This window comes from Schistocerca gregaria, chromosome 4 (assembly GCF_023897955.1).
Source record: "Schistocerca gregaria isolate iqSchGreg1 chromosome 4, iqSchGreg1.2, whole genome shotgun sequence".
NCBI classification, from domain to species: Eukaryota; Metazoa; Arthropoda; class Insecta; order Orthoptera; family Acrididae; genus Schistocerca; species Schistocerca gregaria.
The window spans coordinates 439,306,636-439,327,396 of NC_064923.1; the positions used below are offsets into that span (position 1 = coordinate 439,306,636).

Genomic DNA, 20,761 nt, shown 5'->3' on the forward strand with positions numbered 1-20,761 from the left:
AACAACCTAGGTATAAGTAGAATGCAACTGAACTTCTGCGTCTTCCCTGGCCAACACAGTCCCCGGACGTGAACATCATCGAGCCCCTGTATTGGAGAGCAGACTCCGGAGCAGGCTTCCGCCTCCCTCGTCACTACAGGAGTTAGAAGAGGTTCTGATCGAAGAGTGACATAACATTCGACTGGAGACTATACAATCACTGTATGCCAGTATTCCAAGAAGCGTCTCAGCTGTATTACGGGCAAATGGGTGTCCAACCCCTTATTAGTAAAGGATTACCAAGTAAGTACAGGCGGTCACATTATTTTGCCTATACCCTGGAGGTGTCGATGTAGAGAGAATTGTGTACTGACCGGTGGTGAGGTTGATCTTCATGCCGGCCTCGACGTGCTTGCGGATGTTGACGAGCGTCGTCTCGTAGACCTCGGCGGCGCGGGCGACGCTGCGCGCCGCGGCGTCCGGGAAGCGCAGCAGGCGGAACAGCTCGTGCGGCGGCGCCGACTTGCCCGGCGTCGGCGTCAGCAGGCGAGTCAGCGTGTCGTTGACGGCGCGGTCCACCGCCGCCGACGCCTCGCGGAACGCCACGCGCACGAAGCGGTCGCCGGGGCCTATCGAGCCTGCGGCAGTGGTCTCACTCTATGAACACCGTCGCAGCGCGGCTCCCTCTGCTGTTTCCTTTTCGTTTACTTTCTTACGTGATTCCGTCAGACCATGCGAGCCACAGCTACAGGCCGGTTATAATGTAAGTGCAGCTACTCAGAGAGGTCAGGTGTGGGATGTTAATAATGCATGGCAGCTAAACTTGGTGCAAGTGCTAATGTATTAATGTGGAACCGATTTCCGCAGGAAAAAATTTTAGCTGTCAGGTGCATATCTGGCGCTAGACAGCATCTTGTCGACTTAGCCCATTGAATAAATTGTGTCTTCATTCTTTCTTTTGCTACTACCTTTATCCCGCATTGTGCGCAGGGTCGACAGGGTTAAGTAAGCATTTGGCATATTTTAAGAGGTGGCCAGATGCCCTTCCTGACGCCACCCTATACTCCCCGTGGCGGAATCAGTGCACCCCAGCAGTCTGCGTCTAGTGTAAATCATGAAATAGTGTGAATGCGTTTCAAATGTCTACGAGCCGTGTAACTGAGGCGGGACGTGGGGTCCAGCCCGGTATTCACCTAGTAGTATGTGGAAAACCACCTAAAAACCACATCCAGGCTGGCCGGCACACCGGCCGTCGTCGTTAATCCGCCGGGTGGATTGAATCCGGGGCCGGCGCGCCTACCCAGGAAGCAGCGCGTTAGCGCTCTCGGCTATCCTGGCGGGTATTGAACAACTTGTGTAAGGGACAATTAACAATAAAATAAGTATTACGCCTTTCTCACTTCTTTCACCTTTTCTGCCTATATCCCATTCCTAATCCATTATAAAAGGTGAAAGATATTGAACTATATGAAAAAAAAAAAATGAAAATACCTTTTACTGTCACGAAATGTAGCCACGTTTTTGTGAATGTTCTCACCAACAAGGCTTCATTTTTTGTTATACTTTCTTAGGTCACTTTCAAGCATTGATGCAAACATAGAGACATAGAAGTACTTGACGGACGTATATTGTATCGCGAGTTTTGGGAAGAAATATCAAAATATTCAGCACAGTGTGTTCTTGGAATAATACACCACGTGCAAATAAAAATGAGACGTCCATGTGGCGCCAATTCCGAATCTCAATACTCTACTGTAGTTAACAAATGCCTCTTGATCACATTCAAGTACGTGGACGTTCGATTAAAAAGTGTCGGACTTCTCCAGCAATCACGTTAGCAGCTTGGTAAACATAGGGTGACAATTATTGAAGAATATGACAAAAGAGACAGATTAGTTACAAACTACGGAGTGCACGCTCCTTATTACACATGTAAACATCGTTACAGATATATGAATTTATGAATTACGTAGGTTACGAGATGTTCGTTATGCCTGCCATCATTGGCAATGATGTGGCGCGTAAGAATACCGAAATGCTGCATACCTCGCTGAAGTGTCGGGACATCGATGCTGTCAGTGACAACCTGAACGGCTGCTTTCAACTCAGCAATGGTTTTGGAGTTATTGCTGTACACCTTGTCCTTAATATAGTCCCACAAATAGGAGTGAGATGTGTTCAGATAGGAAGAATATGGCGTCCAATCGAGGCCCACGCCAGTGCCGTCTAGGTACCTTAGTGCCAGAATGGGGTCCCTAAAGTGCTCCGCCAGGACATCAAACACATTCAAATGGTTCAAATGGCTCTGAGCACTGTGAGACTTAACTTCTGAGGTCATCAGTCCCCTAGAACGTAGAACTACTTAAACCTAACCTAACCTAAGGACATCGCAAACGTCGATGCCCGAGGTAGGATTCGAACCTGCGACCGTAGCGGTAGCGTGGTTCCAGACTGTAGCGCCTAGAACCGCTCGGCCACTCCAGCCGGCTCAAACACATTCGTTGGGGTCGAGGTCCGTCTTGCATGAACCATATCTTGTCTATATCAGTGTCACTTTGGATAATGGGGATGAAATCATTTTCCAAGATCTTCAGGTACCGTTCGGTGGTCACTGTGCCCTCAAGGAATATCGTACCGATTATTCCGTGACTGGACGCTGCACACCACACAGTCACCCGTTGAGGGTGAAGATATTTCTCGATAAAATGTTGCTTATTGGGGAACCCAACCAAATGAAAGTGGACTTCCCGGCTAAATCAAACCATACAGCGGGTACTAATTCCCATCATGCCTCGTGGCCAAACGTGCACTTTGAATGTTCAAACACAAACCGCTCAGAGGTTATGATGATTTTGTTTCATGTAGTTCAATAATTGTCACTCTGTATATGGAAACATTTCTGTACATCTTTCTTTCATTCACAGCGTCTTTAAACTAATTTTTTCCGAAGTAAATTGGTTCTACATTCATGCATTAGAATATCTACCAAATTTCACTGTTCTACGATAATTACAGAGGACATTGGATCTCTGTGAGTAGCTGCACTTTAGTTATAACCACCCACTACTCAATCAGGGACGAATCAGTGCATAGCTTACAGGGTGCTGGTTAGAAAATTCATACACAAAATAATGCACAGAATTAGTAAAACATGGAAAAAAAAATTATGACAGAGTAACATAAATAACAAGTGCATCGCTTACAGAATGTCAGTTAGAAAATTTATAAACAAAAGAAAGTAGACAGTTAATGAAATATGGGAAAAAATGTGACAGTGTAACACAAACAACATATGCCGAATTACGGATTTGTAAAAAAAAAAAAAAAAGGAAAGTGGTATCTTCCTGCCGTGATACGTTTACTGTATATGTACATGATAACTCCGCAAGCTTGGCTTCAAACGTTTCTTTTTCAACAGTGCAATTGCGGTCACTGAGAGCCCTTTTATTGTTTCTGCAATAATGTTCAAAACATTGATTAAGGTAAAGAAAACAAAAAATGGCTCTGAGCACTATGCGACTTAACATCTGTGGTCCTCAGTGCCCTAGAACTCAGAACTACGTAAACCTAACTAACCTAAGGACATCACACAACACCCAGTCACCACGAGGCAGCGAAAATCCCTGATCCCGCCGGGAATCAAACCCGGGAACCTGGGCGTGGGAAGCGAGAACGCTACCGCACGACCACGAGCTGCGGACATTAAGGTAAACGAATAGCGCCCTATTTACTTGTCCAGTTGTGTGAAGTAACACTTATATCCGGAGATATGCTGAAATGAGTGCCTCATGAGAGTTGGTAAGGCCCGTAAGTCAATGTTACGATCGCGATGTCTAATCAAAAACAGAGCACTGCAAATATTCATATCTCATACAACTGTACTTTCTCGAGAGTCATTGTTGCATCAACCAGTGACTGAGGCATTTTCAACACTTATTTCACTGTCAACAACGAAACTGTAACTGGTTTCTTCGGTACCGAGTTACGTGTTAACGTCACCGGGTTCTCAGATAGACTGCTTAATGATCACAAACACTTCACACTGAAAACTTCTTAATTTCTGCGAGGAACTCCTGTAGAGAAAAGAAAGTGTGCGCCAAAATGAAATTCACAACTTCGATTTGAAGATTTTTTGTTAATCATTCATTTTTTTAGCTGTGTCTTGAAAATAAAACATCATAAATTGATCACACCATACTGTAGAATGGTTAAGGAAATGTTACATAAATTTAAATCTCTTTTCCATTTAATGTTCACTGAATGAATGTTGCAGTTTCTTTTGAATGAATCAATATTGTCGACAGCAATCCATGCAGACGTTACATCCGCAATCACGTGAAAGAAAGAGGAGGGAGGGGTCCGAGGATTTCTGTACGTCTCCTCCACAGAAAAATAATGCTCGGAATATTTCTTGTTACTAGGTCGCAAAATCTTAAATGAATTCTGTTGTTGCAGCTGCATTGTCGCTTGTAAACTACACTTTCTGAATAACGTCTAGAAGAAAAGTGTGATACAAGTGACATAACAGTTGAACAAGTTAGATTTGTAATGCGTCATTCCATCCCATCTTGTCAGAATTTCCATGTGTCAGTTACTTATTTTTCACATTCTTGTCTCTGTATTCTATTCCGTATTCCCCATCTACTTACTCCCAATGACGTATTCAGTGCGCAGATTGAACACTATCGTATCCTGTTTCCTCAATATAGTTTTCTACACACTTCCCTCCTCCCCCTACCCTTAATAGCAGCTCTTCATTTCGTAGTATCTTTTTGAACCTCAGTTACATGTTTCGGTTGTAATGCGATACTTCTAGTTGTTACAGTTTTATCTTCTCCTAAGTTGCTATTGTCACATATTTTTGATAATGGTACATAGCAAGCAATTATAGAGGTCGGCGACCGTGATGCTGAGCAGACAATATATGTGGGTCGCACTTTATTTATTCATATAAATTAAGTGTTTCAATAGATTGCTATCATCAGATCGAAACACATGGTGTATCCGAATCATATGAAAATAGTACTTGAACACACAATGCAGCATATACATGTGTCTACACTTATACACACTTATCAGCCAGAACATTACCACCATCGATCTACTATCGACATAAACCCGGCCAGGCAGTAGCAGCGTCACATGCCGAGGAATGACTGCTAGTCAGACAAACGCACGAAACTTGTATTGTCAGTGGGCGTGCTGTCCTTGTTTAGAACAGGCAACGTACAGGATCTATTTGAGTTTGAACGAGGGCTGATTGAGGTGACCCGGAGTTTCGGCACGAGCATTTCGGAAACCGCACAACTTGTCGTGTGTTCGAGAAGTGCTGCAGTGAGTGTTTTGAACACGTGGTGAAACCAGAGTGAAACCACGTCCAGACGTAGCAGGGTTGGGCGAGTCACCCATCGTTACAGATGGACGTCGTAGACTGGGCAGACAGGTAAAACAGGACTGTGGCGGAACTAACATCAGACTTTAATGTTGGGCAGAGTGAAAGTGTGTCTGAACACACAGTGCACAGAACACTCCTAACGATGGGCCTCCGCAACCTACGGCCCATTCGTGTGCCAACGTTAACACCAGGACAACGGCAGCTACGACTGAAAGGCACACACGACCGTTGGTACTGGACGTTGGCTTTGCGGGATCTAATGAATTTCGATACCTTTTTCACCATGCCAATGGTAGCGCGCGTGTCCGTCGTCTACCAGGGCTGCAGCTCCTTGACACATGTGCTGCGGGACGAAGACATGCTGGCGACGGCTCCATTTTGCTTCGGGGAGCATTTAAGTGGCCATCCGTGGGTTCAGTGGAGCTTGTACAAGTCACCGTGACGGCCAAGGAGTATGGTACCCTGGTTACAGACCGTTCTCAGCTCTTCATGACGATAATGTTCCCCGACGGCAGAAGCATTTTTCAACAAGATAATGCGCCCTGCCACAAGGCCACGAATGTGATGGAGTGGTTCGAACAACGCAGTGGCTAATTGCAATTGATGTGTTGGCCGCTCAACTCTACAGATCTGAACTTGATGACCACATTTGGGATGTGACTGAACGCGGCATCTGAGTTCATCGCCCCCGTCCCTGGAATTTACAGAAATTAAGTGACTTATGTGTGCAGATTTGATGTCCTTCCAGGAACCTAGCAAGGCATCATTTCTTCGATGCCAATGCGCTTCCCGGCTTTTATCCGTGCTGTAAGGTGACATACCAACTATTACGCAGGTGGTCATAATGGTCTGGCTGCTCAGTGTATACTTTCATTTAAATATCATTTGGCCTTTAAACTACACAGATTTTTTTCCATTGGGTTTTGAATGGTTGATGAGACTCTGCGAAACATGTAACCTATGTGAATTAATGCAGTGTAATCCAGACAGTTAATTTGGTATGAGTTCTGTATCGATTTCACTTCCATGCATTACTGTCCTCCAGAAGTATGCTTCACCTTACTAAGTTTCAAAACAACAATCGCATCGACCGGTGACCTTTATTGGAGGCAATTTGATTCGTCTTCACCAAGATACGTCTAATTATTTTTCTTGCTCCTGTCAATCAGCATAATATTGAGTTATAAATCATAGCATAATTTCCCTTTTTATGCAACTGTGTCTTCCTACTTTTGAGTTTTACTGAGTGACCAATTTTCTTAACAACAATGTATGTCGGTTGAATGTTGGTGGTTTTTATATTTAATGCAAACTCTGCAGTAGGTAGCTCATTCATTCATCACTTCTTCTTCAGATCCCTAACTTTTATGCAGAAATACGATGTCCTGTGGGAATAATGGCATCATCTTTTGCTTTCATAACACATTATTTCATTCCTTTCTTGCCTCAAAAGTTAACAAATCGTAGTCATTGTCTTTCAGTTCCATTTTACTTATGATAATCGAGTTCAAATAAATCCTTGATGGAGTTGAGTTAACATGAACGACAAATGCTTTGCTCCATTCATATCACAGAACCAGTTGTCGTCTGGTAGTTGTAGCGCACAGTGGTAGTAACATTTCTTGCATCCGTTAGGAATATGGTGCTCTCAAAACAGCTAAAGGGAGTCTGGCGTTCCTAGGTTGTCCCCTCAGTTAAAAGTTTGTTCAGAAACGGGGTTGAGGAACCACAGCAAGCAATGGAATCGCTTATATGGGGCCAGGATGCTGCGTCCATTGCACTATGATCGTACAGGGGTTGGAACACAGTATGAAAACACCGTAAGAAATACGGCCTTCAACATAAATATGGATGCTTGCGCAGACTGCAGGTTGTGCTGTTGTGCGTTGCTATGAATGGCACTTGTGCAATTTTCTCAGTATGTTTCAACAGTCAGTCGCGATCCAATCCGTGTTCTGTCATCGTTGTGAGTGCATTATGTTGGAGCTAATTCAATTCGAATGAGGCAAATTGTTGACGCTAGTACGGTTGGTGCTTCCGTAACCTACGTAGCCCAAGTTCTGTCTGTTTCTGTACCGCGCACAGGCCAAGCGGGGAACGATCATGCTTTAAGTCACTAAGCGGACGAAAGTGTGTGCTGAGTAATTATGACAGACGGTCATTGTGACGGCAGCTGCAAAAGGCACTGCAGAACTGAATGTCGCACTCGTGAACCCTGTCAGCACCAAAATACACTATCGGAGTCCATAAGCAGGGAAGTGCAGGGCAAGCTTTAATTCCAAAACTGTTCATCAGTGCTCTAAATGCTATATAATAGGAAAATATGGCACCGAAGCGATGAAAATTGTACTGTAGAGCAATGGAATGAAGTTGTTTGTTCGTAGGAGTCTTGTTTCAGACTGTTTCTAACTTCTGGCCGAGATTTTGTCTGGCGTACGCCGACCCAAGCTTACGTTGCAGAGTTCTTACTACCCAGGAGTGGGTTCGGTGATAATTTGGCCAGCCATATCGTGGTATTCCATGGGCCCCATTTAACTCTGCAAGACTGCAGTACTGCTTAAGAGTATGTGACCATCTAGGCTTATCTAGTCCATGCCATAGTGGAATGCTTGCTTCGCAGTGAGGATGCTGTTTCCCAAGCCGGAAGGGCTCCTGTTCACGTAGACCGCATCGTCTAGGATCGGATTTGTCGGCACGAGGATGAATTTCGCATCTCCATTACGCAGCTCTGTCGTCATTACAAGCACTAGCCCTATTTTCTATGAATAATGGTATACGATTTCCTTGAAAACCGTAGAGGAGCTATATTTATCCATTCCGGGACTCCCTCCCACTTGCTGGCATCCACCTCTAGAACGTTGCCCTGCACTGCGGGCGGAGTTCACTGCCCTGCTGGTTTTAAGAAGAAGTTGAAGAACTTTGATCTGTAACAGGCACAACATTTTCTTCTTCTTTGCTTTCTTTCATATCACCTAACGGTAGAAATATCTTATATTAGTAGTTTTCACAATTTAGAATGTCAAAGTGGCGCTCATAATAAGAAATGAATAATCAAGAACATCTTACTTTGTAATCTCCATATGCAATAAGCATCAAGTTTGGAGGTTTTACGTATCCTAGATAATAAATGGATAACTAAATGAGAGGTTCTGACCATCTAGTGCGTTAGTGGTCAGTCAGCTTACGTTAGGAGTATGACAGTAGTACGGGCTTACCCTTGATGGTGAGTCGGCCGTGCGCCTCGATGTGGCCGTGAAGGTTGTCGGCCCTGCACTGGTAGACCCCGGCGTCGCTCTGGGACAGGTTGTGCACGTACAGGCTGCCGAACGGCGACACCCTGACAACACACAGAAATACAGCGTCACCATAGCACCCCACTGTTCATTCAGCTAACTCGTGCCATCTGTATTCATTCTTGGTAGTAGATGGCCGTTGATAAACTGTTGTCAGCCTTACACTGTAAGTATAGGACTAATACTAATTCTTAGAAGAAATTCGCTACATTACCAGAATTAGGTTTTATCCATGAAAGGTGGTATTTTCGAGCAATTGTTCATTCGTAAACTTCCGTTCTTTTAATAACATGATGTAGATGTTATGAACAAAAATTCTGTGGTTCATTTGTTCACGCTAACAGAACAACAGAAAATAAAGTGCAGCTTGCGCAAAATAACGTGGGACCAGAGCCGAAATGCATTCTCGTCTTGAGCACCGGGCGAGTCCATCATGTAGTTCCAAAGGGGTGGCCGCCTCAGCTGCCTTCTCCCGGCTGGTCCCCACACTTTGAGCATTCTCGCTGCTACGGTATCTCTTTACGATACAACATGGCACCACCGTCTTTGCGCACCATGGGTTCTGTCTTCAGAACTTCATAGAACGAATTCCAGTCGACACTGTCAAGAGCTTTCTCTAAATCTAGAAATACTGTAAACAAAGGTTCGCTTTTATTTAACCTGTCTTCTAAGATATGCTGGGTTCGTATTGTCTCACGTGTTCCTACAGTTCTCTGAAACACAAACTGATCTTCCCTGAGGTTGGCTTCAACCAGTCTTTTCATTCTTCTTTAAAAAGTGCATATCAGTATTTCGCAACCCATAGCTCATTAAAAACTCACAAATCTGTTAATACCGTACAAAGTATGCAAGCTGTTTAGAAACTCGATCCCCAACCTGATGAATTTTTCGTTAAACTATCAGTCGTCAAAATTGCATATAATGCGAGTACGGAGTATCCAGGAGGTCATCTATTCAAAAAAATGGTTCAAATGGCTCTGAGCATTATGGGACTTAACATCTGAGGTCATCACTCCTCTAGAACTTAGAACTACTTAAACCTAACTAACCTACGGACATCACACACATCCATGCCCGAGGCAGGATTCGAACCGGCGACCGTAGCGGTCGCGTTGTTCCAGACTGTAGCGCCTAGAACCGCTCGGCCACCACGGCCGGCACATTTATTCATTCAGAATAAAACAATGTTAAATGTCTTTTGTTGTAGTCAGTGTGACATGAAGTGTTCAAAATAAGCACGATAAACTTCAGCACAGTGACGGTTCCGACGTAGAGTGGTGGCTCGTGTTCGATGGGTAACGTGTGGCATGTTCTGTATGCTTGTGACCGCTGAAAAAATTCTTGAAAATAATTCCTTCTCTGCGTTATAGTGGTAGAATACACTTAGATTTTCATGTAGCCTCAGAGAAAGATATGTAATGGGGTGAAGTCTGTGGGTCTTCCAGGCTGACGTACATGACCTCCCCAGCCGGGACATCTATTGTCGAAAGCATGGTTAATTGCTGAACGCAGTGTTCCTGTAAGGTTCGCCGGGACACCATCACTCTGGAAGCACATCCTCCCTCTGATACGTAAGGGAATCTCCTCCAATCACGTCAGCAGATGATCTTGTAGGAACTTCTCTACACTGGCCCAACCATGTAGTCGTCCATGATTCCATACCATAAGTTTACTGTCAATTATTTCTGATATTCAAATGGGTCTGCTTCCTGAGGGGCCAAACTGCTGAGGTCATCGGTCACTAGGCTTACACATTAATTAAACTAACTTAAAGTAACATATTCTAAGAACAATACACACACACACACACATTCACACCAGAGGGAGGACTCGAACCTCCGTCGGGAGGGCCCGCACTATGAGTGACATGCACGCCTGTAACCACGCGGCCACTCCGCTCGGCTCTTATGTCCTCATACAACTGGTATAAGTGGGTTTCTATCCGCCTGTACATGTGACCTATGGAAACTGGACAAGTCTTCCCCAGTAATGCCTGTCTCATGCGTAAACAGACCAAAGTCAGGAAACTGATGGCCTTCGTCAGCCTGTCGGCGTTCAGATTCAAGCCTAGGTAGTTAACAATGAGGCCCCGTGGCCTCTACTACGTTAACACCTATAGGATGAAGCAGCTGTTCACACAAAATATTACATACCTAGCTGTAATGAATAAATAAGTCAGTGGCAATTTTGTCCTGTAATTGCCTCGGCATGTTCTCGTAATGTGACGAAGAACACGGCTTCGTCAGCGATAGGCATTGTCGGCCCGTACATCGTTTACCAGCATTCGGTATACGCACTATAAATGTGCCGGTATTGCCTAGTTGCAAACTATTATAATATTAATAATAAGAAAGAAAAATCCTATGCATTTCAAGAATGTGTAAATCAGTCACTGCAGTTAAAACAGTAGCACCAGGTACCAGTGCAGGCTAATTGTAGGGACATTCAACAATTGTAGAGACAAGTGATGTAGAAATGAAACAGTTTGTAGGAGTAGTTTTGTACTTTCAAGACTTTAAGATGGCGTCTCGAGGATGAGCTGCGAACAGCCTACACATAAAAATATCTTGTTTTTTAACCTCAGTCTTGCAGACTTCAAGCATCCGTTTGAAGTTTCCACATTATCTGAACAACGTTCAGTGACCCGGTTGTTTCTTTCCGAAGGTGGAAAGCAGCTTAAATCCATTGTCGAATGATTTTACAGTGTGGTAAAGATTGTATGAAGCGCAGAAATTTTTATAAGTGCATAGTTCAGACGATGCCCGAGACATCGTCTTCTGTGATTGTAAGATCAGCATACAATACACAGTTCCTACTACCCAGATATTCAATGACTGAAAAACGCAGGGGATCTCAAAAGGCGTGTTACTGCTACAAGCTAATGCTCGCCCTGAAGCCCATCTGACCCAGAAAACCATTTTTTTAAAAATGAATTGGACACTTCTACCTCATCCTCCCTAACGCCCAGATTTGGCTCTCTCGTATTTTCCTTTCTTTGGTTCACTGAAAATGACAGAGCGTGGAAGAAAGTTCACCAACAAAGAAGGGGTCAATGAATTCGTAGGATAGTGGCTCAAACAACAAAACAAAGGTTGTTGTTGTTGTCTTCAGTCCTGAGACTGGTTTGATGCAGCTCTCCATGCTACTCTATCCTGTGCAAGCTGCTTCATCTCGCAGTACCTACTGCAACCTACATCCTTCTGAATCTGCTTAGTGATTCATCTCTTGGTCTCCCTCTACGATTTTTAGCCTCCACGCTGCCCTCCAATGCTAAATTTGTGATCCCTTGATGCCTCAGAATATGTCCTACCAACCGATCCCTTCTTCTAGTCAAGTTGTGCCACAAACTTCTCTTCTCCCCAATCCTATTCAGTACCTCCTCATTAGTTACGTGATCTACCCATCTAATCTTCAGCATTCTTCTGTAGCACCACATTTCGAAAGCTTCTATTCTCTTCTTGTCCAAACTAGTTATCGTCCATGTTTCACTTCCATACATGGCCACACTCCATACATATACTTTCAGAAACGACTTCCTCATACATAAATCCATATTCGATGTTAACAAATTTCTCTTCTTCAGAAACGCTTTCCCTGCCATTGCCAGTCTACATTTTATATCCTCTCTACTTCGACCATCATCAGTTATTTTACTTCCTAAATAGCAAAACTCCTTTACTGCTTTAAGTGTCTCATTTCCTAATCCAATTCCCTCAGCATCACCCGACTTAATCCGACTGCATTCCATTATCCTCGTTTAGGTTTTGTTGATGTTCATCTTATATCCTCATTTGAAGACACTGTCCATTCCATTCAACTGCTCTTCCAAGTCCGTTGCTGTCTCTGACAGAATTACAATGTCATTGGCGAACCTCAAAGTTTTTATTTCTTCTCCATGGACTTTGATACCTACTCCGAAATTTTTCTTTTGTTTCCTTTACTGCTTGCTCAATATACAGATTGAATAACATCGGGGAGAGGCTACAACCCTGTCTCACTCCCTTCCCAACCACTGCTTCCCTTTCATGCCCCTCGACTCTAATAACTGCCATCTGGTTTCTGTACAAATTGTAAATAGCCTTTCGCTCCCTGTATTATACCCCTGCCACCTTCAGAATTTGAAAGAGAGTATTCGAGTCAACATTGTCAAAAGCTTTCTCTAAGTCTACAAATGCTAGAAACGTAGATTTGCCTTTTCTTAGTCTTTCTTCTAAGATAAGTCGTAAGGTCAGTATTGCCTAACGTGTTCCAACATTTCTACGGAATCCAAACTGATCCTCCCCGAGGTCCGCATTTACCAGTTTTTCCATTCCTCTGTAAAGAATTCGTGTTAGTATTTTGCAGCTGTGACTTATTAAACTGATAGTTCGGTAATTTTCACATCTGTCAGCACCTGCTTTCTTTGGGATTGGAATTATTATATTCTTCTTGAAGTCTGAGGGTATTTCACCCGTGTCATAAATCTTGCTCACCAGCTGGTAGAGTTTTGTCATGACTGGCTCTCCCAAGGCCGTCAGTAGTTCTAATGGAATGTTGTCTTCTCCGGGGGCCTTGTTTCGACTCAGGTCTTTTAGTGCTCTGTCAACCTCTTCACGCAGTATCTTACCTCCCATTTCGTCTTCATCTACATCCTCTTCCATTTCCATAATATTGTCCTCAAGTACATCGCCCTTGTATAAACCCTCTATATACTCCTTCCACCTTTCTGCCTTCCCTTCTTTTCTTAGAACTGGGTTGCCATTTGAGCTCTTGATATTCATACACGTGGTTCCCTTCTCTCCAAAGGTCTCTTTAATTTTCCTGTAGGCAGTATCTCTCTTACCCCTTATGAGATAAGCTTCTACATCCTTACATTTGTCCTCTAGCCATTCCTGCTTAGCCATTTTGCACTTCCTGTCGATCTCATTTTTGAGACGTTTGTATTCCTTTTTGCCTGCTTCATTTACTGCATTTTTATATTTTCTCCTTTCATCAATTAAATTCAATATTTCTTCTGTTACCCAAGAATTTCTAGCCGCCCTCTTCTTTTTACCTACTTTATCCTCTGCTGCCTTCACTACTTCATCTCTCAGAGCTACCCATTCTTCTTCTACTGTGTTTCTTTTCCCCATTGCTGTCAATTGTTCCCTTATGCTCTCCTTGAAACTCTGCACAACCTCTGGTTCTTTCAGCTTATCCAGATCCCATGTCCTTAAATTCCCACCTTTTTGCAGTTTCTTCAGTTTTAACCTACAGGTCATAACCAATAGATTGTGGTCAGAGTCCACATCTGCCCCTGGAAATGTGCTACAATTTAAAACCTGATTCCTAAATCTCTGTCTTACCATTATATAATCTATCTGATACCTTTTAGTATCTCCAGGATTCTTCCATGTATACAACCTTCTTTTATGATTTGTGAACCAAGTGTTAGCTATGATTAAGTTATGCTCTGTGCAAAATTCTACCAGACGGCTTCCTCTTTCATTTCTTAGCCCCAATCCATGATCACCAACTATGTTTCCTTCTCTCCCTTTTCCTACACTCGAATTCCAGTCACCCATGACTATTAAATTTTCGTCTCCCTTCGCTACCTGAATAATTTCTTTTATCTCAACATACATTTCATCAATTTCTTCATCATCTGCAGAGCTAGTTGGCATATAAACTTGTACTACTGTAGTAGGCATGGGCTTTGTGTCTATCTTGGCCACAATAATGCGTTCACTATGCTGTTTGTAGTAGCTTACCCGCACTCCTATTTTTTTATTCATTATTAAACCTACTCCTGCATTACCCCTATATGAATTTGTATTTATAGCCCTGTATTCACCTGACCAAAAGTCTTGTTCCTCCTGCCACCGAACTTCACTAATTCCCACTATATCTAACTTTAACCTATCCATTTCCCTTTTTAAATTTTCTAACCTACCTGCCCGATTAAGAGATCTGACATTCCACGCTCCGATCCGTAGAACACCAGTTTTCTTTCTCCTGATAACGACGTCCTTCTGAGTAGTCCCCGCCCAGAGATCCGAATGGGGGACTATTTTACCTCCGGAATATTTTACCCAAGAGGACTTCATCATCATTTAATCATACAGTAAAGTTGCATGCCCTTGGTAAAAATTACGGCTGTAGTTTCCCCTTGCTTTCAGCCGATCGCAGTACCAGCACCGCAAGGCCGTTTTGGTTAATGTTGCAAGGCCATATCAGTCAATCATCCAGACTGTTGCCCCTGCAACTGCTGAAAAGTCTGCTGCCCCTCTTCAGGAACCACATGTTTGTCTGACCTCTCAACAGATACCCCCCCCCCCCCGTTGTGGTTGCACCTACGGCACGGCCATCTGTATCGCTGAGGCACGCAAGCCTCCCCACCAACGGCAAGGTCCATGTTTCATGGGGGGGAAAACAAAGGTATAACTATAAAAAAGTAACTATTCGTTCGTAATATTGATGGGATTAAGCTGTGAAGCAGTGAGAGTCTCATTTTCTAAAAATACGCAGTTTTCTCCAAAATCAGTTTGTCACTTTAATTATTGAAAGTCTCTTATATTTCATTAACTACAGATTGCGAATAAGTAATAAAACTATCGTCGCTATCGTATATTGGTTCTCTATTCTCGCAGCTGCTTAATTCACGACTTACAATAAGATGCCACATTCTAATATGCTCACTGGTTTCACGAATATGTATTTGTTGAAATTAGGTTACGGAGCGTAATTAATGTGGATTGTGATAGAACAGAGAGTCTCTTCTACCTGAAGAGATAGAGAAGATACTGACATTTTGTTTCACATGGTTACGGATCGTTTTCTGTGCGAAACATTTTAAACCGTCATGCAGTGCAGACGAGAGCTTCACATCCTATACAACAGTAACAGATCTCTTTCCGAAGGCCTGTTTTGAAGAATGCAGCAAAATTCTGTGTTAGTCTTTTCTTCGTTGCCCAGGAAAAAAAATGAATATGTCTTGCTGCAAGTCGAATCGATTTTCGTGTTCCAAGTCGGCGTGTAATCGCTCGTATTCACGCTTTCCATAATTTTGTTGTAATTCATGGGAACCCGGGGCTTGAATTTACTTCTGGAAACGTATCGCCACGGAACGTGTGGACCATCACGACAGCTCTCTCGTCCTTCCAATTTGTCAGCGTCTGTTTGCTTCTTTATTTCGTTATGTATTTGGAATTCCCAGATTTTTCATGAAATTAGAGAACTTGAACCTATTTAGCCATGAAGTTCTGGCAATCGTCGATGTTACTACCCGTTAGTTTGTCAAGCAAGTCTGCACAAGTGTGCCAGTTACCGAAAGATGAAATATTTGGCTTTAACATCTCGTTGACATCGAGTACAATTTCTAATTGTTTCAAGGATGGAGACGAAGTCCGTAGGGGTCTTTAAAAGGAAACATCCCCGGCATTGGCCTGGGGTGATCTAGGAAATGGCAGAAACGTAAATCCGGATGGACGGACGGGAATCTGAACCGAGGTCCTCTTGAATGTGAGTTCACTGTGATAAGAGCTGAGCCACTTTACTCGGTACCAGTTGTCGAGCTGTATACAGAACGATTTCTGAGCGAATCGCAAACAACACCAAAAGAATTTGAGCAGCTGTTATCCCTTCAAGATAATGACTACCATACTTTGTGTCCTTACCAATATGTCAATGAAAAACATCGTAATTGGCCGACAGTACATGATCTTGACTGACGGAAGGTACCCTCTAGTGGAGGAAGTATTAACTACTGTCATTATAACATTCTACGTTAATATTACGCTCCGCAAGCCACTTGACGTTTCATGGCGGAAGGTACTTCTGGTACCACTAACTGATTCCCCCCCCCCCCCCTTTCATCTTGCTCTCGCGAATAGCACGTGGGAAGAATGATCGTCAGTAAGCCTCCATATTAGCTCCAATTTCTCGAATTTTCTCATCGTGGTCATTGCGCGAGATTTATGCAGGAGAAGATAATATGTCTTCCGACTTTTCCCGGAAACAGTTCTCTCAAAATTTCAGCAGTAAACCTCTACGTGATGCATAACGCCCCTCTTGTGGTATCTGCCACTGGAGTTTGATGACCACCTCTTTAAAGCTCTCACTTCGACTGAACAATCCCATGACGAACACTTCCGCTCTTCGTTGGACCTTCTCTATCTCTTCTATTAGTCTGCTGGTGAAGATCTCATATTGATTAACCGTACTCAAGAATGTATATTTCCATAAGATTCCTCCTATGGATCTCAGTCTGTCATCTGCTTTTTCTACTATTTATTTTATGTAGGCATTCAGCTTAATAACTCCGCTTAATAACTCCTAGTTATTTTACAGCATAAACTGTTTCCAGCAGTTTGTCATCGATAACGTAGTTGCACAGTAGTGGATTTCTTTTCCTATGTATGTGCAATGTTATATGTTACATTAGCTACAAGCCACAGAATGCTACTGACGGATTTATACGACGAGGTCACTTACAGCGAGCAGGCAATGAAGGAACGCACTCGTCGTGCTCACTTCAAGGGTTAAGCTCTACAGCGGTGTAAGCTGTTTACTGCTGAATATAAAGGTCAGGATATCAGTACTCCAAGTCAAAAGTACATCAGTGTTATGATGACTGTAGACAATACTCTTTGCTTATCTCTTTCGCCCAGCTATCATCCTAAACCAACCCATCCATAGTCTACATCCTCTTCTCTAGCTGGAGTCAAATCCAGTTCTGGCACCCAATATCCATCTACATCTACATCTACATGACTACTCTGCAATTCACATTTAAGTGCTTGGCAGAGGGTTCATCGAACCACAATCATACTACACTCCTGGAAATTGAAATAAGAACACCGTGAATTCATTGTCCCAGAAAGGGGAAACTTTATTGACACATTCCTGGGGTCAGATGCATCACATGATCACACTGACAGAACCACAGGCACATAGACACAGGCAACAGAGCATGCACAATGTCGGCACTAGTACAGTGCATATCCACCTTTCGCAGCAATGCAGGCTGCTATTCTCCCATGGAGACGATCGTAGACATGCTGGATGTAGTCCTGTGGAACGGCTTGCCATGCCTTTTCCACCTGGCGCCTCAGTTGGACCAGCGTTCGTGCTGGACGTGCAAACCGCGTGAGACGACGCTTCATCCAGTCCCAAACATGCTCAATGGGGGACAGATCCGGAGATCTTGCTGGCCAGGGTAGTTGACTTACACCTTCTAGAGCACGTTGGGTGGCACGGGATACATGCGGACGTGCATTGTCCTGTTGGAACAGCAAGTTCCCTTGCCAGTCTAGGAATGGTAGAACGATGGGTTCGATGACGGTTTGGATGTACCGTGCAATATTCAGTGTCCCCTCGACGATCACCAGAGGTGTACGGCCAGTGTAGGAGATCGCTCCCCACACCATGATGCCGGGTGTTGGCCCTGTGTGCCTCGGTCGTATGCAGTCCTGATTGTGGCGCTCACCTGCACGGCGCCAAACACGCATACGAGCATCATTGGCACCAAGGCAGAAGCGACTCTCATCGCTGAAGACGACACGTCTCCATTTGTCCCTCCATTCACGCCTGTCGCGACACCACTGGAGGCGGGCTGCACGATGTTGGGGCGTGAGCGAAAGACGGCCTAACGGTGTGCGGGACCGTAGCCCAGCTTCATGGAGACGGTTGCGAATGGTCCTCGCCGATACCCCAGGAGCAACAGTGTCCCTAATTTGCTGGGAAATGGCGGTGCGGTCCCCTACGGCACTGAGTAGGATCCTACGGTCTTGGCGTGCATCCGTGCGTCGCTGCGGTCCGGTCCCAGGTCGACGGGCACGTGCACCTTCCGCCGACCACTGGCGACAACATCGATGTACTGTGAAGACCTCACGCCCCACGTGTTGAGCAATTCGGCGGTACGTCCACCCGGCCTCCCGCATGCCCACTATACGCCTTCGCTCAAAGTCCGTCAACTGCACATACGGTTCATGTCCACGATGTTGCGGCATGCTACCAGTGTTAAAGACTGCGATGGAGCTCCGTATGCCACGGCAAACTGGCTGACACTGACGGCGGCGGTGCACAAATGCTGCGCAGCTAGCGCCATTCGACGGCCAACACCGCGGTTCCTGGTGTGTCCGCTGTGCCGTGCGTGTGATCATTGCTTGTACAGCGCTCTCGCAGTGTCCGGAGCAACTATGGTGGATCTGACACACCGGTGTCAATGTGTTCTTTTTTCCATTTCCAGGAGTGTATCTCTCTAGTATTCCACTCCCGAACAGCGAGCGGGAAAAACGAACACCTAAACCTTTCTGTTCGAGCTCTGATTTCTCTTATTTTATTTTGATGATCATTCCTACCTATGTAGGTTGGGCTCAACAAAATATTTTCGCATTCGGAAGAGAAAGTTGGTGACTGAAATTTCGTAAAAAGGTCTCGCCGCGACGAAAAACGTCTATGCTGTAATGACTTCCATCCCAACTCGTGTATCATATCTGCCACACTCTCTCCCCTATAACGCGATAATACAAAACGAGCTGCCCTTCTTTGCACCCTCTCGATGTCCTCCGTCAATCCCACCTGGTAAGGATCCCACACCGCGCAGCAATATTCTAACAGAGGACGAACGAGTGTAGTGTAAGCTGTCTCTTTAGTGGACTTGTTGCATCTTCTAAGTGTCCTGCCAATGAAACGCAACCTTTGGCTCGCCTTCCCGACAATATTATCTATGTGGTCCTTCCAACTGAAGTTGTTTGTAATTTTAACACCCGGGTACTTAGTTGAATTGACAGCCTTGAGAATTGTACTATTTATCGAGTAATCGAATTCCAACGGATTTCTTTTGGAACTCATGTGGATCATCTCACACTTTTCGTTATTTAGCGTCAACTGCCACCTGACACACCATACAGCAATCTTTTCTAAATCGCTTTGCAGCTGATACTGGTCTTCGGATGACCTTACTAGACGGTAAATTACAGCATCATCTGCGAACAACCTAAGAGAACTGCTCAGATTGTCACCCAGGTCATTTATATACATCAGGAACAGTAGAGGTCCCAGGACGCTTCCCTGGGGAACACCTGATATCACTTCAGTTTTACTCGATGATTTGCCGTCTATTACTACGAACTGCGACCTTCCTGACAGGAAATCACGAATCCAGTCGCACAACTGAGACGATACCCCATAGCTCCGCAGCTTGATTAGAAGTCGCTTGTGAGGAACGGTGTCAAAAGCTTTCCGGAAATCTAGAAATACGGAATCAACTTGAGATCCCCTGTCGATAGCGGCCATTACTTCGTGCGAATAAACAGCTAGCTGCGTTGCACAAGAGCGATGTTTTCTGAAGCCATGCTGATTACGTGTCAATAGATCGTTCCCTTCGAGGTGATTCATAATGTTTGAATACAGTATATGCTCCAAAACCCTACTGCAAACCGACGTCAATGATATAGGTCTGTAGTTAAATGGATTACTCCTACTACCCTTCTTGAACACTGGTGCGACCTGCGCAATTTTCCAATCTGTAGGTACAGATCTATCGGTGAGCGAGCGGTTGTATATGAGTGCTAAGTAGGGAGCTCTAGTATCAGCGTAATCTGAAAGGAACCTAATCGGTATACAATCTGGACCTGAAGACTTGCCTGGATCAAGCGATTTGAGTTGCTTCGCAACCCCTAAAGTATCTACTTCTAAGAAACTCATGCTAGCAGATGTTCGTGTTTCAAATTCTGGAATATTCCATTCGTCTTCCCTGGTGAAGGAATTTCGGAAAACTGCGTTCAATAACTCCGCTTTAGCGGCGCAGTCGTCGAGCCACAAATCGTCAAATCCGGTTTCCTGCCGCGCCACTACTACTGTATTAGACCTTCCGTGCACCTTCATGCCTTGTCCTCCTCCCTGCAGGAGTTTCAACACTCACATTGCTGAGTCTTAGCCGCTACCAGCGATTCCACAGGATGCCATAGCCTTTCTCGTCATTTCGCCTCCGTCATGATCATTTTTGTGCATCCATCACCGGTATCACTATTACACAATAGCATGATTCAAAGTATCATCATTTATTATATTTTAAATGTAGCATATAATCTGTAGAGTGCTCAGATACATAAATATTGTCTGTCTCATTGTG

General features: G+C 44.3%; 1 protein-coding gene across 2 annotated transcripts in view; it reads right to left on the reverse strand.

Annotated features, from left to right (window-relative positions):
- Window positions 1-20,761, reverse strand: part of LOC126365858 (peroxidasin homolog) — a 1,186,130-nt gene that overhangs the window by 118,939 nt on the left and 1,046,430 nt on the right. For both annotated transcript variants that reach the window (XM_050008525.1, XM_050008523.1), the window contains 2 exons: window positions 8,590-8,711; window positions 354-617 (listed from right to left, as the gene is read on the reverse strand). In XM_050008525.1, the coding sequence (XP_049864482.1) occupies window positions 354-617; window positions 8,590-8,711 (386 nt within the window). The remainder of the gene's footprint in view (window positions 1-353; window positions 618-8,589; window positions 8,712-20,761) is intronic.